We start from the raw sequence: 22,734 nt of genomic DNA on the forward strand, positions 1-22,734 counted from the left end.
GTTCTTTTTATTACCGCATTCATCTCCCAGTAATCCATTTAATAATAACAATTATAATAACATCTTGAATTCAAGCAGTGCCTTTAGCACTACTTTCTCCTCTGTCGGTTTCTATTTCTTTGATAGCTTTCCTCTCAATACTTACATATAAAATGGAAAGATGTGGAGGACAGAATTATAAATATTACTTTATAGGATAATTTAGTCAAATATGGCAATGCCCAGAACAAATTACTGAAGACTATTTTGTGATTTATGGTTTATGTGACAAACTGCTCTATAAAATAGAGGCTCAATAAAAGCCAGAAGGCCTTCAATAAGGGATCATCTGCTACAACCACAGACCATCAAGAGAATACAGGGCACACAATGTCCATGCGGCAGCATGGCATAGAAGAAAGAGCATTCACTTTAGAGTCAGAAAGACCATTAGTGAAATTGAAATTCTTGCTCTATCCTTAACCAACTGTGACCTTGAGCAAGTTTCTTAACTTCTTTAAAAGTTAGTTTCCTCTGCCAAAAGTTGAAATGCAGATTAAATTAGATAATATAAACATACAGTAGACACTCAGTAAAAAGTAGTTGGCATTTTTACTATTCTCTAAATCTCAAAGATAACAACTCTACAGCTTCTATGGTATGTTACTGTTAAGAAAAATGGTCATTACCATTATTAAACACACATTTATTGAGCATTTAGTATATGATAGATTATTTTTCACAAAAATAGAATATATGTTGAGATAGGTTATTTTATTACTTTATCTTATAGATAAGGAGACTGGGAAAATCACAACTTTTCAGTGACCTACCTGCAAGCCTCCAGAGGTTTCTCATTGCCGTTGGAATAAAATCCTGACCACTTACTGTGGCTCACCAAGCCCTGTCCTTCCTCCTTCCATGACTCATCTCCTACCACCACATCCTCACCCTAGGTTTCCAAACTCAACAAGCTTGTTCTCTCTGTGTAGAGTCCCTAAACTAAGGGCCTCCCACCCCCTACTTCAACCCCCATTTTTGCATGGCTATCTCCTTGTCATTCAGATCTTAGAACAAATTCCATTTCCAGAGAGCCCTTTCTCAACCAGCCAATGGATAGTAGCCACAAGGTTATTCTCTGTGACATTACCTGATGTTAATTTTCTGCAGTTCTTACTCTCTGATTATTGTTCTTATTTAACTAGCATTTGTTTGTTGCTGCCCCCCCACCGCTGCCACACACACACTCTCGAATGTCAGCCCCAGGACGCTGTCAAGGAACCTTAATAGCTGTATTCACTTCTGCATCCCCAGTTCTTAGGACACTTCCTGGCACATGTTTGGTATGCATAAATATTGTTGATTGAATGAATACGTGAACAAGTCACCTTAATCTCTTTGATGTTGAGAGACTTTTCTTGTGTTCAAAACTCAAACTGAGTCACTTTCTCCAGTTCACTAGGCACAGAGAACAAACAGTGCAACTCATGTATCAAACATCTTCTATTTGCTAAAACATAGTAACTAATTTACCCCTTAGATTTTGGAATGCAAAACACTGAAAGGATTACTTCGCATACATATATCCACCTCATTCTTCCCTACTGTGACTAAATTACTTATTGTATATTGGTTTCTGTTACATCTATTCCAGTCTTGGTTTAATGCAGAGGGTATTTTTTAATTCCCACCACCCACCACTGCAGCTGCCTCCATGTGCCACTCTGCCCCTTTGAGGTCTGCACCAGGAGGACACCCAGCACTGACAGTGACCAAGATACCACCCTAGGCTCTTTGTGCCATTCCTAAACTTCCCAGTTCTGGGTAAGCAATGTCTGTGACCAGCTGGTAATGTCTCTGTAACGTTTCCTCCTGAGATAAGAATATCTGTTCTACTGGGACGCCTGGGTGGCTCAGTCGTTAAGCATCTGCCTTTGGCTCAGGTCCCAGGGTCCTGGGATCGAGCCCCGTGTCGGGCTCCCTGCTCTGCGGAAAGCCTGCTTCTCCCTTTCCCACTCCCCCTGCTTGTGTTCCCTCTCTCGCTGTCTCTCTCTGTCAAATAAATAAATAAAATCTTTAAAAAAAAAAAAAAAAGAATATTCTACTGGGTTGTAATGGGAATTAAATGAGGTAATGCATGCAAGGTGCCTGGGAACACTAAAAATTGTGCCTAATTCTACATACATGTTTGGAAAGAGCTAAATGGATGAATGTCAAGAAAGAGAAAAATAGGGGCGCCTGGGTGGCTCAAGTGTCTGCCTCAGGCTGGGGTCATAATCTCAGGGTCCTGGGATTGAGCCCCATGTCGGATTGGGCTCCCTGCTCGGTGGGGAGTCTGCTTCTCTCTCTCCCTCTTCCCCAGCTCATGCTTTCTCTCTCTCAAATAACAAATAAATAAATAAATAAATAAATAAATAAATAAATAAATAAATAAATAATAAATAGAATCCTTAAAAAGAGAGAGAGAGAGAAATATCAGAAACTCTTTAAAGTTCCAAAAAGGCAAACAGTTTCTCTGGTAGACGCAAATTTTCCCTGCCTAAGGTACTTTAATAAATAATTAACCTTACAGCTATTTGCTTATAGCTAAGAGAGGAATCCTGTCATACAGCAATAAATTATTGCTCTAATATAAGGAACAAAACAGAATAAGGTTTGTATTTTTAAAAGGTATATATTTCAGATTTTTTTCCAAAACAATTCAAACAACTTGCAAAGAGACTGTCTTAAATAAATCTCCACACACTGTGGGCCCTTCAGAACACACTGCAGAATGTAGCTAAGTGGTAGAAGCTCCAAAACAGATAGGGTAGCAAAGAGGGCAAGATGGGGACAATTACATGTATGGGCAATGAGATTCTCATTGCCCAAAGTTAGAGAGCTTTTAATTTTAAATATTATCAGTTCTAAATCAATTAAAATTATTACAGTGTAATAATTATTTTCAGTGTACAAAATTAAGAGCATCCAAGAGACAGACAAATGGAAACTAATTCAGAAACAAGTCTCTTTGAATTTGTTCCCAGGTGTTCTTGTGAGAGAAGTTGAAGGTAGGTCAACATGGAAATTAGAGAATTGACAAAAAACAGAGGTAAGTGGACATACCAGTAATACCTCTGAAAAATTGTCTAAATACTTCCTTTTAATTCAATTTAGTTAATGCTTATTTAGTCCCTTCTATACATAACAGCATGCCTGCTTCTCTGTTATGTACCTTGTGATTCCCAAGACATCACTCTCAGTTTAAATGTTCACAAATTTTTTTAAGCTTTCAATTTTGGCTAAATAGTTTTCACTCATTGATTTGGGACCTGAACTTCAATATTTAGATTAATAATGAAACTTGCAAGAAAATTCCACCAACTTTGCTAAAGATAATGTTCTTTCTTATCCTTTTCCTTTTCTAAAGTTGTAATTTCTTTTCTGTTGGTTCAAAAATTCTATGATATTCCCACAAAAACTCTACTCTCACCGCTATTATGATATATGCACACTCTACATTTAAAATTGATTCCAACTTACACAAAAAATAAAAGGATAACAATGAGGACTTATTATTCACATTGGAGACCACTTCATAAAAGGATTCATGATAGGTTTCCATCAAACATAGCGCTTCTTTCATGCAATTATACTATTCAATTTACAAAATTGAATTTTCACAAATGTATCTATTGCCCAAAGTGCAGTAAACCATAATCTATGAAAATCACTACATTTCATGATAGATCAAATGAAATAAGCCTCACAGATTTCTATTAAATCTTAGGTCGGAGGGGTTTTGTTAAGGAAATTCAAGAGTTCATAGCTTCATTTAAGCATCACAAGATGCTCTAAATTTCATGAGAAAGTAGGTCAAGATAGTGCTACCCCCCTAATGAGACATGGTGGGGTGAGAATTACATGAGAGAGGGCAAGAAAAGGAATAAGTTCCTGGATAATGTCAGGGTTCAATGCTCCATGAATATTCTCATGTTGCTCCATGATTAGAGCTTTTTGAGCAAAGATACCTAGCAACCTGCATTACAGGGTAACTGAAATAGAGACCCTAAAAATAGAGACGACTGGAGAGACCTCTTAACTCTCCTTGAAGCCATTTACTTGGGGTAAATGCCTTGCTTGAGTGTGAAATAAGATCTTCCCACCCTCTATCCAGAGAAGAATTGTTTAAATTCTAGAGCAAAAGTCTCTCTACATCTTCTGAGGGGAAGACAAGCAGATGTGCCAGCCACTCTACATAAGATATAAGATTCATAATTTTAGGGTTCCTCTCCTGTGGTGCCTGGGCAAGGACATCAGGTCTTACTTACGTCACTGTGTGGAGAAGTGGGGCCTGGAGAACTGGCACTAAGGTGCTCCGTGAGAAGTAATTTGTCTATTTTCTGATCCAGAAAACTTGGGTTCCCTGTCAAGATAAATAAATAAATTAATTAGACATTTAAAAAATGACAGATAAAAAGAGAATTTGTGGATAAAGAAATGTAACTAAATTGAGGGCAGAGGGAAGAACCCTCTTACATAGACCAGAATTTCTCAATTTTGGCCTTTTGAACCACTTAATTCTCTGTTGTGGGAAACCATCCTATGCATTGTAATGATGTTTCGTGGCACCCCTGGCCTCTATCCACCAGATGTCAAAAGCTCCCCAACAGATGTCAAAAGCTCCCCTCCAGTGGAGACAACCAAAGATAGCTCCAGACATTGCCAAATGCCTCCTAGAGTGCAAAATTACCCCTGGTTGAGAATCACTGATACAGACATATTAAATGTCACCAACTATGGCCTCAAATTCATAATAGTCTTCAAACATGGCCTATTAAGTGGCCACAGTGCAACTGCTGTTCTCCTTTTGCTTTAGCAAACATTACCCCAGTATTAGTTTGGATCATTAAACTAAGGTTACTATATTCCAAAGCAATACTTCAGGGGATTATCCTATTTAGAAAGTTAGCTCTCCTAGACTAAATTATGTGATCTATTAAAGAGAGTAGTCCAGTTAGCTGGACAATAGTAGTCCAATTAAAAAAAAAAAACAAATATAAAGTTGTTTGCAATTTACAGAATTTCAAGGTTGGAAGAGACATAACTACTCATCACTTCTGACCATACTTATATCCCTTTTTAAGTTTTTACTTAATTTTTACTTAATTCCAGTTGGTTAACATACAGTGTAGTATTAGTTTCAGGTGTACAATATAGTGATTCCATTCAACACCCTGTGCTCATCACAAGTGCACTCCTTAATCCCCTCACCTATTTAACCCATCCCCCCACCCATCTCCCCTCTGGTAACCATCAGTTTGCTCTCTATACCTAAGAGTCTCTTTCTTGGTTTGCCTCTCTCTCTCTCTCTTTTTTTTTTTCCCTTTGCTCATTTGTTTCGTTTCTTAAATTCCACATAGGAGTGAAATCATATGGTATTTGTCTTTCTTTGATTTATTTCACTTAGCATAATTCTTTCTAGCTCCATCCATGTCATTGCAAATGGCAACATTGCATTATTTTTTATGGCTGAGTAATATATATATATATATAAATATAAAATATGTAATTGCCTATAATATGTAATATATATTACATATAATATGTAAGTATATATAATATGTATAAGTCTTATATATAATATGTAACTGAGGCCATAGTAATATATATATATATATATATATATATATATATATATATATATATATATGTGCTTTAATATTCTCCACAATATCCCTGGTGAGTTATGGTCCACCCAGTGCTTGAACATCTCCACTGATAAAAAAGGTTATTGCTTTCTAGATAATTTGGAATTTTAGAATTTTCTTCCTTAAACTGAGGAAAAACTATCTCCTTTTAGCTTCAACCAGTGATCCAGTGGGTCATTCAAACAAATCAAAATACCTTCCCACATAATAGAATATAACATATTTGTATTCAATAACATATTTCTCTAGTATCTACCATTTTTGGATTAAATACCTATAATTCTTTCCACCATATTTTGTAAAGCAGGATTTTAAGTTCTTCCATCTTCTTGACCATTCTGTGAAATATTTAGTTTGTTCATGTAGCTTTTATAATCTGGTTTCCAAAATTGAATGTCATACTCAAAGTGTGATCTGAACATTATACCGTAAGAGCAGATAACATCATGTCCCCTTTCTAGATACTATGTTTCTTTTAATGTAGCCTAAGATGGCTGTGTTTAGCAATAAAGCAAATAGAAAGAAATGATAGAGGGACTTCTTGAAGTCAGTGATATAATTTTGATGAATAATAAAGAAGATAGAGATTCTGTTTTATTTCTGTCTTCTCTAACAAGGAAAATTATCTCTTGAAAGAAAATTTTAAAAGCAAGAATGGCTTTATCTCTTTTGTCAGACAAACCATACTGTTAATTCATATTGAACTTACTCTCAGTTTCAACTAGAAAATGTCCCCTTCATATATATGCTGCCAAATCCCCTCCTATCTTTATTTGTGAAGTTAGTATTTGGATCCAAGTTTAGAATCTTACATTTAATTTCATACCAGTGAATCTTTGTAAAAATATTTTCTAGATTTTTATTTAATATTACCATTGAACTCTCAAGTCTATGGTTATAAACTCTCCACTTTCATGCTTTTAGAAAAATGTAAGTTTGCCTGTTCCTCTCTCCTATCACCTCATATTGCTGTTTACATTTATGTACATACTTACCCTCTTTCATAGCCACCTTCTACAATATTTTTTCTACAAAAATGAATGAACCCCTTCAAGAGGGGGTGATGGGTGATTTTGCCATCAATGGACTTGTTCAAACATAGGCTAGATATCATTTACTAAGAATTCTCTTTCAGAAAATAATTCATTTTGATATAAAAGACAAAGGCAAATATGTATTTTCTTTATTATAAGGAAAATTATACCTTTGATGTGAAGCAACACATCTATTCTTTATTGGTTTGTTCTATTGCCAATATAACACATTAAGGTCTCTTTTGATGTTCTCATTTTTTCTGAGGCTCAATTTCTGAACTCCAGTCAAGGTTATGTTTGACCCAAGATGTTCTTGGAGATGTAAATAAGAATTAACGCTGAGCTTGGAATACTGCTCAAAATAAGAAAGAAGTTGTCCAAGAAACTAAACAGTATATAAACTTCCAGAATTGCATAAATATACTGAATATTACAGAATAACGGGCTTTGTCTTCACCTACTAAAATAAATAAACTTAAAGTTTTGTACTAGTTTACCAAAAATTCTTTAGAAGTTCTAGGGCAAAGAATTAGAATTAGGAGATTCATCAATAGGAAAAATTAAAATAACCTAGAAGCAATACAAAATCAAAATGTCACATTTCTATATGCTAATAATGAAGCAGTAGAAAGTGAAATTAAGAAAGCAATCCCATTTACAATTGCACCAAAAATAACACAATACCTAGGAAGAAACTTAACCAAGAAGGTGAAAGGCCTGTATTATGAGAACTACAAAATGTTGATGAAAGGGGATGCCTGGGTAGCTCAGTCGGTTAAGTGCCTGCCTTCAGCTCAGGTCATGATCCCAGGGTCCTGGGATTGAGTCCCACATTGGGCTCCTTGTTCAGTGGGGAGCCTGCTTTTCCTTCTGCCTGCCACTCCCCTTGCTTGTGCTCTCTCTGATAAATAAATAAATAAACCTAAAATGTTGATGAAAGAAATTGAAGATGACACAAACAAATGGAAAGGTACTCCATGCTCATGGATTGGAGGGAAAATATTGTTAAAATGTCCATACTACTGAATACAATCTACAATTTAATGCAATTCCTGTCAAAATACCAAGAGCATTTTTCACAGAGCTAGAACAATCCTAAAATTTGTATGGAACCACAAAAGATCCCGAATAGCCAAGTCATCTTGAAAAAGGAAAGCAAAGTTGGAGGTATCACATTCCAGATTTCAATTTATACTACCAAGTTGTAGTAATTAGAACAGCATAGTATTGGCACAAAAACAGACACATAAAGCAGTGGAACAGGATAGAAAGCCCAGAAACAAACCCTTGATATTATGATCAATTAATCTTCAACAAAAGAGGCAAGAATATACAATGGGAAAATGACAGTATCTTCAACAAATGCTGTTGTAATATGAAAACTGGACAGCTAGCTACCTGCAAAACAATGAAACTGGACCACTTTCCTACACCATAAACAAAAGGAAATTCAAAATGGATTAAGGACTTAAATGTGAGACCTGAAACCAAAAACATCCTCGAAGAGAACACAGGCAGTAATGTCTCTGACAATGACCATAGTAACATTTTTTTCTAGATATGTCTCCTGAGGCAAGAGAGATAAAAGTAAAAATGAACTATTTGGACTACACCAAAATAAAAAGCTTCTGTACAGCAAAGGAAACTATCAACAAAATGAGAAGACAACCTACTGAATGAGAGAAGACATTTGCAAATGACATATCCAATAAAGGGTTATTATTCAAAATATATAAAGAATTTATACAACTCAACACACAAACAAAACCAAATAATCCAATTAAAAATGGGTAAAAGGCATGAATAGACATTACTCCAAAGAAGATATAGAATTGGCCAACAGACACATGAAAAGATGATCAACATCACTCATCATCAGGAAAATGCAAGTCAACACCACAATGAGATACTACCTCACACCTTTCAGAATGGAGTTAAAATTAAAACTCAAGAACTCAATTGCATTAAATTGTAGATTGTATTCAGTAGTATGAACAAGTATCAGTGAGGCTGTGGAGAAATAAGAACCTTGAGCACTATTGGTGGGAATGCAAACTGGTGCAGTCATTGTGGAAGACAGTATAGAGGTTCCTCAAAAAAATAGAACTATCCTATGATCCAGTAATTGCACTACTGGGTATTTACCCAAAGAATATGAAAACACTTGAAATGATATATGCACCCTTATGTTTATTGCATCATTATTTACAATGGTCAAATTGTGGAAGCGGCCCAAATGCCCATTAACTGATGAATGAATAAGGAAGACATGGTGTGTATATACAATGGAATATTTTTCAGCCACAAAAAAGAATGAAATCTTGACATTTGCAATGACATGGATGGAGCTAGGGAGTATTATGCTAAATGAAATAAGTCAGAGAAAGACATGCCATATGATTTCACTCATATGTGGAATTTAAGAAACAAAACAAATGAAAAAAAGGGGAGGGGAGAGACACAAACCAAGAAATAGACTCAACTATAGAGAACAAACAAGTGGTTACCAGAGGGGAGGTGGGGAGGATGGGTGAAATAGGTGATGGGGATTAAGAGTACATTTATCTTGATGAGCACTGAGTAATACATAGAATTGTTGAATACTATATTGTACACCTGAAACTAGTATAACACTGTAATGTTAACTATACTGGAATTAGAATTTTAAAAAAATATATCCTGGAAGCTTTGAAATGCCTGATAGATATTGTCTGATATTTTTGTGGGGATGATGGTGGGCAGAGAAAGCCACCCCCATCCTCACACAAATATCAAACAACATCTATCACAAAAATGCACAATGACTCCAATATACAGTCGCCGTCTATGTCTGTTTATCTTTCCTATACTTTTTTTTATAAGGCAACTTAAGGACCATCGATACTATAAAAGTTTTCTTGAACAACCCTATCATTCTTTTAATATCTTATGCCTCCCTGTCATGCCTCCCTGATACCCTGTAAAATTATTAGAGACAGCAATGACATCTGGACCTCCATATATACCCTCAAGCAACTAAGAAGAATAGGTAAATTTGCTGAATTGAGCCCTCCACCAAAAGCTATACCTACAATAAACGTTTGAAAGATAAGGTTATTTTATGCACCAGTATTTTTGCTTCATAGTAATAATCTGTCTGTCAACTTTTAGCAAACATTATTTTTCTGATTAGTTTTTGTTCCATTTGCTGTCCCTCATAGCCTTTTAATTAAGTCGCTTGTTTGTCAAATGCCAGTTTGCTATGCTTGTTCTCCTTCATGGATTCAAAAATAATCAGGGCAGGTGTTGTATAAATTGAATAGGATGACATGCTGTCATGATCAATTGCTAATTAATTTCAGAGTCTTTCTGCTCCCATGATGTGGGTGCACTCTCTCAAATGAAAAACAATAAACAATTATTACACATTTTGTGTTTGTTAAAGCATTTCATAATTAATAGTAGAGATTAATTCTTTTTTTTTTTTTTAAAGATTTTATTTATTTATTTGAGACAGAGAGAATGAGAGACAGAGAGCATGAGAGGGGGGAGGGTCAGAGGGAGAAGCAGACTCCCTGCCAAGCAGGGAGCCCGATGCGGGACTTGATCCCGGGACTCCGGGGTCATGACCTGAGCCGAAGGCAGTCGCTTAACCAACTGAGCCACCCAGGCGCCCGAGATTAATTCTTAATCAAGTGTTTTCATCCAAGTGTTAGCAGACTCTGTTGTGTAGAAACTATGGTTGATTTTATTTTTTATTCTAAGAAGCCAGTGATCGTTACTAGGCAACATACGAATATATGGGGAGAAAAAATTCACCTTAGATAGAACTCCCATATATGATTAAAGGAGAACATTTTAAACAAGAGTGAATAAAAGGGTCCTTCATGTTTTTGATAACAAAAACATATCACCCAACAACTATTGAGCTCTTTCTATGTACCAAGTACTTAACATGTATCATGCCACCTAACTTTAACACCAACTAAATGGCATTAGTACTATCATGGTGTAGACTAGGAATCTGTTGTGCCATTAGACCACTTATCATGTACTAGGACTTCAAATGAGTTGTGCAAAACCACACAGCATTCGCTAAGCAGTAAGCTTTATTGGGGAAAGGGAGAATTGTAAAAGACCAGAGTCAGCACAAAGAAAGCATGGGTTCCCGTATGCTCATTATCTTATAGTAAGGCTTGTCAAGCAGGATACTCTGCTGAACTCTTGTGTGATTCCATATTCTTTATCTTTAACAGGGTATGTATGATATAGCAGTTGGGTTGGGGGGAAATAATCAGACTGTGTTTTAGGTGCAGTCTGGTTTGGGGTACCAGCAGTTTATAGCAGTCGTCTGGAAGCTAGCTCCCAGGCCCTAGAAATCTTGAGGCCTGAACTATCTCAGCCTCTCCTACCATAGAAAGTCCCCAGAGTAGCTCCTCCCACTGACAGGAAGGAAGACCTGGGTCTCAGCAAGCAATTTGTCCAGGGGACCCAATTTGTCCAGGGGGCCCCTGGTTACGTTTGGATTATTATTTATTTATTTATTTTTGGTATTACAAGTGATATTCTATTCTAGTCTAGTCTAGTCTAGTCTATTTATTTATTTTATTAACATATAATGTATTACTTGTTTCAGGGGTACAGGTCTGTGATTCATCAATCAGTGTTACACAATTCACAGTGCTTACCATACCACATACGTTTGGATTATTTTTTAATTGAATCACAGAAATTAAGTTTTAGGGAGATTAAATTACTTACCCAGGATCAGAAGACAGTTGAATGATATCATTGGAATGTCAAAAGAAACAACTGACCTAGAATTGTGAACCTGTGAAACTACTTTTTTGGAATGATATAGTCAAAAACTGAGACTGTTTACGATCAACTGTCTACAATAACAACCTACCAAGATGTACTCTAGGTAGAAAGAAATGAAAGCAAAAAGAAATAGGAGATGCAAGAAAAAAGGATGAACAAAATGATTGGCAAACATGTAGATAATTTTCAATAAACACTGTCTGAATTAAGAAATAAAAGGAAAACAGTATCTGATTTGTGGATTAAAAAAACAGAACAAATAATGGACAGTAATACCACATAAGTCAGGATAGATTGGAGTCTATATATTCCATGGTGTATATGTCTTCGGGAGAGGGATTTTGATATAATATTTAGACTCAGATAGTATGATAATACTTCAAAAATAACTATTTAGAAAGGAAAATATGTATAATTATGAAACAGAACAGGAAAAATGAATAAGAAAACAAAGGTAGCCTATCAAAAGATTAAAGAGGCAAGAAAAAAGAGAAATGTAAAAAAGTGGAATAAGGGGTGCCTGGGTGGCTCAGTCAGTTAAGTGTCTGCCTTCGGCTCAGGTCATGATGCCAGGGTCCTGGAATTGAGCCCCACGTTGGGCTCCCTGCTCAGCAGGAAGCCTGCTTCTCCCTCTCCCTCTGCATCTCCCCCTGCTTGTGCTCCCTCGCTCTCTCTCTCTCTCACTCTGTCAAATAACTAAATAAAATCTTTTTTTAAAAAAGTGGAATAGGGGCGCCTGGGTGGCTCAGTCAGTTAGGTGGCTGCCTTCAGCTCAGATCATGATCCCAGGGTCCTGGGATCGAGCCCTGCATCAGGCTCCCTGCTCAGCGGGAAGCCTGCTTCTCCCTCTCCCACTCCCCCTGCTTGTGTTCCCTCTCTCACTGTCTCTCTCTCTGTCAAATAAATAAATAAAATCTTTAAAAAAAAAGTGGAATAATATGAAAATCACAAAATACGATGATAGAAACATGTACAAATACTCCAGTAATCAAAATAAATTTTTAAAAATCTTGCCATGTAAACCACAGAGAATGTCAAACATTTTTTCACTCAGTTACATGCAGTGTATGAGAGGCACACTGTCTTAGCTAAGGATGCTACAACAGAATAGCATAGCTGGGTGGTATATACAGTAGACATTTATATCTCACAGTTCTAGAGGCTACGTCTAAGATCAAGATGCTGTCAGATTTGGTTCCTGGTGAAGTCTGTCTTCTAGGCTTGCAGATGGCTGCTTTCTTGCTGTATCCTCATACAGCAGAGAAAGAGAGAGACAGACAGAACTCTAGTCTCTCTTCCTCTTTTAAAGACATTAATCCCATTCATAGAGGCCTCATCCTTGTGACCTCATTTAAACCTAATTACTCCCAAAGTCTCATCTCCATAACCATCACATTGAGGGTTAGAGTTCCAACATATGGGCAACACAAACATTTAGTCCAAAATGCATGCATAATACATAAGGATATAGAAGAGCTGAATGTAAAAGGACAGGAAATTATCTTTTATATATAAGGCCAATTCTGGGCACAATAAAGCTGGGGTCACTCTTTACTAGCTAATACACAGATTTTAAGACAGAAAACATCATTAGAAATAAATAGGAACACTACATTATGATAAGAGGTTCAGTTCAACAAGAAGCTATTACAATTCTAAACTTCAACTAGCCCAATAAAATAACATATATACAGCAAAATTTGATAGACTTACAGAAAGAAAAGGATAAATTCACCATCATAATAAGTGGTTTTATCACTTCTCTGACAATTTTTGCCACAGGCACATTCACTTGTTCACATATTACCTATGGCTGCTTTTGGGCTTCCAGTGGCAGAGTTGAGTGATTGATAAAGAGATGACATGATCCACAAAGCCTGAAATATTTACTATTTGGCCTTTTACAGAAAAGGTGAATCAGCCTTTGCCCTAGAGGAAGATCCTGAGACAAATATTTGAGGAAGAAGCTTATTGTCAATGTGCAGAGAACACTGGTAGAAAGGTGAAGAAAGATGACAGGGAAAAGAAGGCAGTCACGAAAGTATGGGCCAGCCAGCTACAACTGAGGGTAACTGATGCTTAGTTCTATGGGGTAACTCTGGGAAGCAGTGTAGAAGCTAGAATGACAATGGTACCAACTGTAGTCCTAACGGAGCCAAAGCAGTGCAGTGGGAAGAGAAGGAAAGTATAAGAGCAAAGTAAGGAGAGATGGCAAGAGAGCAGGCCCTCATCTTAATCCTACCTCTTTCAAGTGCACGTTTCTGAGCCAAGTTCAGATCTGAACTGAGGAAATGGGGAGAATTTTTGAACTGGACGAACAATTGAAATCTAAATTAAGATTTCACTGGGATTCCTTTTTTAAAGATTTTATTTATTTATTTGACAGAGAGAGACACAGTGAGAGAAGGAACACAAGGAGGGGGAATGGGAGAGGAAGAAGCAGGCTCCCCTGCTGAGCATGGAGCCCGATGCGGGGCTCGATCCGGGGACCCTGGGATCATGACCCGAGCTGAAGGCAGACGCTTAACGACTGAGCCACCCAGGCACCCTTCACTGGGATTTTTGACAACTAAATATGAGACTATTATAATGCCTGAGATGGGGAAAGCCATGAGATTTGTGTGAGGTATCTCCCTGAGATGAAGCAGGAAAAGCCTACAGTATTTCAGGATTTGGGAGGGAGGAAATGAATACTATTTCATAATTGCACCTCACCAGTCCAGCTTATTTAGTTAAACATTAATAAGAAATAGCTCCCAAGATGCTAGGACATATAAAGATCACAAAACAGCATAATGTGTGAGAGAGATTAGGATAGAGAGCAGTACTTGTCAGAGTGGAAGGCCAAGGTTTCTCTAAGGAGACCTGGTGTGTACCATGGACTGTGGTAGGCACTAAAAATGCAAGTATGAAAAACAAAGATGCCATAGGAAGAGAGCGATGAGAAAAACAGCATAAAAAGACCTACTATCACAGGAAGTAGTGTCACACAAACACAAACTGATATCAAACTAAATCACACACACACACACACACACACATAAAGGAAATCAATGGTTGCTGAAGAGTTTTAAGTAGTACAGTGATGTATCAAGACTCTACTTTATAAATATTACTGTGACAGTAAAGTGGAGGGTGGACTGGAGGAGCGAATGCCAGAAAAAAGGCAGTAATAACAGAACTAGAAAGAAGGGGAATTACTAAATGGACATTGAGTCAACCCAGTCTGGCCATTGTCTAGGAGTAGATATGTGATTTCTCACTTGGACGATAGGTTCCATGATCACCCCAAAAAGGGGAATACAGGAGAAAAGAACACACTGGGGGAGAAGTTTCCCTAAAACATCCACTGAGTTATCTGAAAGGGTCATCACAGGAATCTTTCCCCTATACCTATTCTTCAAGACTTATGCCAGATGTTATTCCTGGGAAATAAATTTTCCCTCCCTGCATTTATTGTCTGTATTATTGTATGCATATTGTGTGCATTGTTCATCTAGTGTTCTGAAGTTTGTGATTTATTAAGTCACTCTAACACGACCTTGGAGAGTTGGGTGAATTGAGTCATTTTTACATTTTACTTTTCAAAGAGCCAAAGTAGACATGAGACCCATAATAGGTACTCAACAAAACTGAATAAATGTGTGAATTAATGCATAAATACTTGTCCCTCAACCCAAATTTACCACAACTGAAGACTATGACATGGCCAGGTAGTTCCCCTCCTCCTAAAATAGCTGCTAAAACATCTCTCTCTTAGGCTTATTTCAAAGAAAGAAGGAAATTGAATTGACTGTTTTAAGCAGTAAGTGGAAACAATAATATCTCCTCTCTTTCTTATTCTCTCTCTCTCTCTCTCTCTCTCTCTCCTCCCCACTCACACTCCCCATCCCCTAGGTTACAATACTGAAGTCATAGGGTAAAAAAGGAACAATATTTTCAATAACAAAAGTTAACATTTATTGAGCACTTTCCATTTGCCAACACAATACCAAGTACATTTTATACGTTATCTCATTTCATTCACTCATTAGTTGAATGAATGATCTAGGCAATGTTCTAAGCATCAGGGACACAGCAGTGAACAAAACAGACATGTTTTCTATCCCCATGGATGTGAGGATTCTAGAGAATATGGCCAATGAACACGGTAACCAGTAATAAATAAGCAAAATTCAGGCTGCACAATTGTAACATAGGAAATAAGTTGGGAGATATAATAGAAGAATTTGGACATAGCAGGTGCAGGGTAGGTTAAAAGACCTTTTGAGAAGATGAAATTTAGGCTAAAATGAGGATGAATAGGCCCCAGCCATATGAAGGGCTGGAAAAAGTAAGGTCTCAGGCAAATGGAAGAGCAAGTAAAACTAGTCTGAAAGAAAAGTAATAGTCTGGTTTGTCTGAGAAAAGAAAGGAGATGAAAGAGACTGGAGAATGATGAGCCAGGAGAAAATGGGTAAGACATGGATTAGGGAAGGCCAGGCCATGGTAAGAAAGTTGGTATTACTGAACTTATAATGGGAAACTACTGAAATGTTTTTAAGCAAGAGAGTAACATGATTAAATGTTTAAGCTCTGGTTGCACATGGAAAATAGATTTGGAAGTTGGTTCAATAATGGACATAGAGGGACTGGTTTGAAGACTCTCCAGTGGTATGGCAAGAGATGAAGAAAAGGGGATGGATGATTGAAAATATAATTTCAAGATATGCAAATCTTGGTTGTCAACTGGGTGTGGGTAATGAAAAGCAGATAGGTATCAAGAGAAAACCTAGATTTTTGATTGAAGCAAGTGAAAGCATAATGGTGTCATTTACTAATAAAGAATAGAGGGGAAAATGGGATGGGGAGAGGGGGAGAATCAAAACTGTTTTGAGCAAATAAAGGAAGACACACATCTAATTATGAACAAGTAAAGTGATGTATACATCTAAGTATATATATCAAGTCAGCAGTTGGATTTATCAATCTGAAGTCAAAAAAGGAGATAAACATTTGGAGCATATTGGGAAATAGAAGTTATTTAAAGAATGAAAGTGGTTTAAATTACCAATGAGTGCCATATTAGAGAGAAGAGAAAGAGGAGTGGAAGGAAAAGAAGGGAGAGATCAGGAGGGGAAGAAAAAGAGAGAATAAAACAAAAGAGAGCCCAAGTTAGCTTTGGGACATATTAACATTAGAATTTGAACAAAAATAGAGAGGCAGGGAATGAATAAATGGAAAGAAAATCAGGAGAGTAGTTTATAGTCAAAGTTAAGGGAAGAAAGTATTTCAAAAAGAATGTAGTATACCAAATGCTGTTGAGCAGTTGAGTATTATAAGAACAAAGAAATATCTACTATAAATTTTCACAATAGCCCTGAGGTAATTATTGATACTATCCCTACTTTAAAGTTGAGAAAACAATAGTTTCAGAAATATATCATTTAAAAAGTAAGTTCTGGAGATAGGATTATAATTGAAGCTGATAATGAAAAAGAAGTTTATCATAACAAGGTAGAGATTGAAAAAGAGCACATAGAAGGTATAATTTGGGAGAGAGAGCATTTTAAAGAAGTGATAAGAAATTGGGTTCAGAATACCTAATTAGGGCTCAGGAGAGTGAAACATTGTTCATTTTATTTCATATTGAATGATTCATCCATTCACCAGATACCTTCTGAGTATCCACTCTGTGCCATACATTGTTCTAGGCTCTGGACACACAGTGGTTACCAAGATCCTGCCTTGAGATGCTTACATTCTAGTGAAAGAAGCTAACAATAAGCAAGCAACAAATAAATAATAATATAGCTTCTGGCAGCAACTAATGCTAGGAAGAAGAATAAATCAGGGGAAGGGGAAAGGTATGATGGAGAATCAAGGGCTGTTTTCAGTGGAGCTGTCAGGAAAAACATCCTGAAGTATGTAATACTGGAGCAGAAACTCAAATGCAGAAAAGGAGTGAGCTATCTGTAGATCCAAAAGCAGGTCCATCAGCAAGCATAAAGGGCCAGGAATGGACTGAAGTTTGATCTGTTTGGCAGAAGAGCCAGAATGTCAGTGTGCCTGGAGAAGAGTGAATCAGAAGGAGTGGCTGGAAAAGAAGGTTGGGCTATGGGAAGGAACTGAATCATCTGTGGCTCAATAGGCCATGGCAAAAAGTTGTCATTATATTCTAACTGCAATCTCTTGGAAGAATTTTAGGAGGGAGGGGTTTTGGTCTGATTTATACTTGCAAAGTTCATTCTATCTGCTGTGTGGGAAATAGACTTTGGGAACAAAAACAGATGCAGGAAACTGCCCAGGTGAGCAATTTGATACACCTTTTCAGATATAACCCAAAGCTTTAAATTCTCCTAGGTCTTAACTATGCGGAGGGTCGAAATGTTCCTGATATATGACAGGCATGTGTTGATTAAGAAAGAAGTTAAGATTAGAATGAGGTAAGTTTGCCATCAGCAACACAAGCATTTGAACCATAATTAACTGCCATGGTTTTATGGGCATTTATCCAGATCCAATCTGTGACTTTTATTAGCTTCACTTTATGTTTGCATAAAATCTAATGGGGTGTTTTATTTTGTTTTTGGAGAGACTTTAATTGTAAAACATTTTATAAGTTATAACCATCATTTACATGGATGCTAAGATATGGCATCATTTGTATATATTAAGGAGAAAAGAGAAATACTGTGAACCACTTAAATATTTTCATATAACATTGTATTTCAGTATTAAAGGAGAGAATAAGTATTAAAACATATGGAATAAACAAACTTATGTTACAGAATAACACAATAAAAATCAAATGTCTTTCTAAAACCAGGATCCCATTAGTTTCTTTTTATTAGTTTTCCAGGGAAACATAGCAACCTTCAGAAACAGTAGAAAAAAACAGCTAAACAAGCTTCCTTATAGAAAATTAGAAAATGTTTGTGTATCTGTGTGCCTAATACTAAGAGCTATTAAAAATCCAAATAACTAAAACTAATCTTATCTTACCTGAAATTCTATTTTATTCTTAGGGATTCTGCATCAGATTTTAGTAAAGAGGGTTGTTTCTAAATAGGACTATCATGATATATTTTTATTGATACAGCAATGTTCTTCAAGTTTGTACAACTGTTCTCTGCCTCAAAGTGGTTGAAAATCATTTCAAAAGACTCTAATGAGTTTAAGGAATACCATAGATTATTTTCAGTGCCCTTTCCATGGTATGGGTTCAGAGATGGAGAAAAATTAAATCCTTGTAGACTTCACTCTTAGTGAATCCAGAGAATAAACGTTGTTGAGAAAAGCCCAAGGAAACATCTTCCCATTTACTGGGGAATGTAGACTTCAGGCCATCTAATTAAGTAAAAATTAAATGTAGCTCAAAGAACATCTGACATATTCCATTAAGCATTTTCCCAGACTTTAAAACTATTCTGTATTATATTGGGAGATAGAATTTGAATTTAATCCTCCGCCAAAGATATACTTGGCTTCCTTACATTTGAACCACTGTTATGACAGGGCTTCCTACTCAGTCATGGGGCAGAGGGAGAGCTCACTGATTTAGACAAGGAGATTACAGCCACTCAGTTGGGGTAAGTGGAATTCAGAGTATTTCCAAATAAATTAATCTTAATATTTCTGAATATAACGAACGCCTGAAGCTAAAATACTTTAAATTTCTTGGGTAACTTAATTTAATCTATAAAATATTTGTTTTAACATCATTCTATGAAAAAAATGTACTTTAAAAATGCTCAAAAGAAAAAATGTATTTCTGAAGCAATTTAAATATACTTTGAACAATCTGCTTCTACACAATTAATTAGAAAGTTGGCATTTTATTCATTTATAGTGCAAAGAGGCAATATAATAAAGACAATCAATACCTTCCTTGAGAGTCCTGTGGGCCTCTGTAAAGTATATGACTCTCGGGAAGTTATTTAACAGTCTGAGCCTCAGTGTTTACATCTGAAAAAAAAGGGAATAGTAATGTCTAATTCATTTTATTTTTGTGAAATCTAAATAAAATAATGTTAAACAGAGCATAACTTTTGGTGTTATAGTAGAAAGTAAATATGAGTTCCTTTTCTGTACAATCACTGAAATAACATAAATCCACAAGAAGTATAATCTGAATTAAAGCATCATCTTGTGTGAAATGTTATTAACAAAAAATTGATGTCATGTTTGCTTAAGAGTGATGAAAGTGTGTCCTATTCCTATGTATGCTATAAACATGAAATAAATATGCTGAGGTTATAGACTAGGGGAAGGCAAGAAACAAAATTAATAGAAGTAAAATCTAAGGTATAGGAAAAGAGGAAAACTGGAGGGAAGATGAATTCCAGATAATGGAAATGGCTCACACTGTAATCACCTGGAGACTTGAGGAAAAGAACCAGAAGAATATACCAGATACAATAAAGAAATAGCATTTTTTAAATATTATTTTAGAGAGGGCGCCTGGGTGGCTCAGTCGTTAAGCGTCTGCCTTCGGCTCGGGTCATGATCCCGGGGTCCTGGGATCGAGTCCCGCATCGGGCTCCCTGCTCGGCAGGAAGCCTGCTTCTCGCTCTCCCACTCCCCCTGCTTGTGTTCCTGCTCTCACTATCTCTCTGTCAAATAAATAAATTAAAAAAAAAAAAAATCTTTAAATATTATTTTAGAGAGAGAGTGAGAGAGAGCATGAGTGGGGAGAGGGGCAGGGAAGAGGGAGAGAGACAAGCAGATCCCAGCTGGATCCCACAACCCTAAGATCAGGACCTGAGCCAAAACCAAGAGTCGGCTGCTCAACAGACTGAGCCACCCAGGTGCCCCAGGAATAACATTTTATTTTATTTTTTTTAAGATTTTACTTATTTATTTGAGAGAGAGAGAGAGAGCACAAGCAGGGAAGAGAAGCAGAGGGAGAGAGAGAAGCAGATTCCCCGCTGAGCAGGAAGCCGTCCCAGGGCTGGATCCCAGGACCTTGAGAGCTTGACCTGAGCCAAAGGTAGTCACTTAACCAATTGAGCCACCCAGGTGCCCCAAGAATAGCATTTTAAAATATAAAGAAGTCTTACAGATCAATATAAAAGACATTAAAACTCCCATGGAAAATGTGACAAAGACATGAAATCACAGCTTAAAAGAAAAAATATATATATGGCATTAAACATACGAATAATTGTTCTGTTTTTATAGGAATAAAGTAACCTAAATGTCATCTGTTGCCTATCAAAGTAGCAAACCTCATAAGATAGTAAAAGTAGTAGTAGTAGAAAAAGAAGAACCAGTAGAGTAAAACCCATGCCTTTGCCAACTGCTAATGTGAATGTAAATATGTAATATGTATACCCTTTCTTGAAAGCAACTTCAAAATATCTATTGAGAACTGTTAACAAGTTTGTATTCTCTAAGTAATTCCACTTCTAAGAAAATAGATGCAAAAATTATATGTAAGGATGTTATTTTCAACATTGATTTATAACACTGAAAATTATCTAAATATCCCAATAATGGATTGAATAGAAAAAACAGTAAGCTATGATTGTCTGTATGGTGGACCATTAAAGAACCAATACATATATTCCTTTGAATATTTAGAAACAAGCATCGTTTTCCCTATCTATGAAAACATAAAGTATAATACTCAGGAAATTATAGACTCTTGAATAGGTACTACACAGCCTTGCCAGAACTTTGGTTAAAAAAAAAAGGACCATATCTACTTAAACCTAGATTAAGAAGATAGTGATGGGGAAAGGTGAACAGAGATTTAGAAAAGTGGATCTCTGTGCCAAGGAAGAGCACTCCTGAGTTATAGCTGTCATTTAAATACCCATACTAGATCAATATATTAGGCTACTAATTTAAAACTTAAATTGACATTTTTCATTCATAAAATATATTGAGAAGCAATGTATTCAATGTTACCCTTGAATTAAGAATATGAGCTTTGAGGGGTGCCTGGGTGGCTCAGTTGGCTAAGCAACCAACTCTTGGTATCAGCTCAGGTTAAGATCTCAGGGTCAAGAGACAGAGCTGGAGCCATTCCGCACTCAGCAGGGAGTCTGCTTGAAGATACTCTCTCTGTCCCTCCCCCACTCACATGTGCATACGCTCACTCTCTCTCTCTCTTTCTAAAATACATAAATCTTTAAAAAAAAAAAAAAAAGAATATGAGCTTTGAGTTCATGCAGTGCTGGGATGAAGGCCTATTCTTTCTGACAGTTGATGACTTAGGGAATTTATTTAACTCTCCCAAGCCTTAGTTTCAACTATAAAAGAAGGCCCCATCATACCTGAGGAATAGTGTTAGGATGAGGTTTGGATTAAAGTCGGATTGTATGTAAAGTACGTAGCCTATGGCTAAAAAGATGGCAGTGATTATTACTGCAGTTTCATGGCATTCATTATTACCTAAGCCCCCCAAAAAACTTTTATTTAAAAGCTTTTGATTCATCAATTCCATTCACAATTCTTAAAGACCACCAAAGGTCAGGAGCTTTGTGCATGGCTCCATGGATGTGAAGATAAATAAGTTACAACCTTTATTTGCTGCATTAGCTCTATCTGACAGTGTGCTACACCCCAGGACAAGAATGTTACCATGACCTCTGCCTTTAAAGCCCCATATCCAGAAGAGTAAAAAATTATAATAAAATAGTAAAAGTGCCATTAAAGAATGATGTGAAATGGCTTTAGGGGCTCAAAACAAGAATAACTACCTTGACAATGAAGAAAACCTTCAAAAATTGAAGACAAGTCTTGAACTAGAATATTCACTAGCATAGACTTTTGCATCTCTCCCTGTGACTGAAAATAGCATGTTTTCACTTTTCAAAAAAAAAAAAATTAAGATAGATAACTTAAGATAGAGGTTTGTTTTGGAGGTGTAAAGAAAAAAATCAATGGCATTTTTAACTGTATATCATGTCCACAAATAAGGAAATATCTGACATTCAGGAATTGTAAGCATCCCTAAACAAATTTCCATTCAAATTACCAAAATATATATAAAAGCAGAAGTCAGAAAAAAGGAATAAGAAGAACATGCCCAGGTCTGACAAGCATCTAAAGCAGTATTGTTGCAACAGGGTCTTATATACAATTTCATCTATATCATTCAGCAAGTTCTACTGCAATTAACTAGACAGAGAGGCTGCTGGGAAGGATAGCAGGGAGATGTTTCAGTGCTCCTTTCTGTTCCTGCAATTACTTTGCCATAGATAGGGCCCTAGTTTCAAGCGGAGGCGGTGGAAGGAGAAACG

At 36.5% G+C, this 22,734-nt stretch overlaps 1 protein-coding gene across 2 annotated transcripts in view; it reads right to left on the reverse strand.

The window, feature by feature from the left end:
- The window catches only part of LOC115937180 (uncharacterized), a 331,655-nt gene that overhangs the window by 37,990 nt on the left and 270,931 nt on the right, over positions 1-22,734 (reverse strand). For both annotated transcript variants that reach the window (XM_081828569.1, XM_081828570.1), the window contains exon 4: positions 4,290-4,384. In XM_081828569.1, the coding sequence (XP_081684695.1) occupies positions 4,290-4,384 (95 nt within the window). The remainder of the gene's footprint in view (positions 1-4,289; positions 4,385-22,734) is intronic.

The sequence above is a fragment of the Leptonychotes weddellii genome, chromosome 8 (assembly GCF_054177405.1).
Source record: "Leptonychotes weddellii isolate Sample4059 chromosome 8, ASM5417740v2, whole genome shotgun sequence".
NCBI classification, from domain to species: Eukaryota; Metazoa; Chordata; class Mammalia; order Carnivora; family Phocidae; genus Leptonychotes; species Leptonychotes weddellii.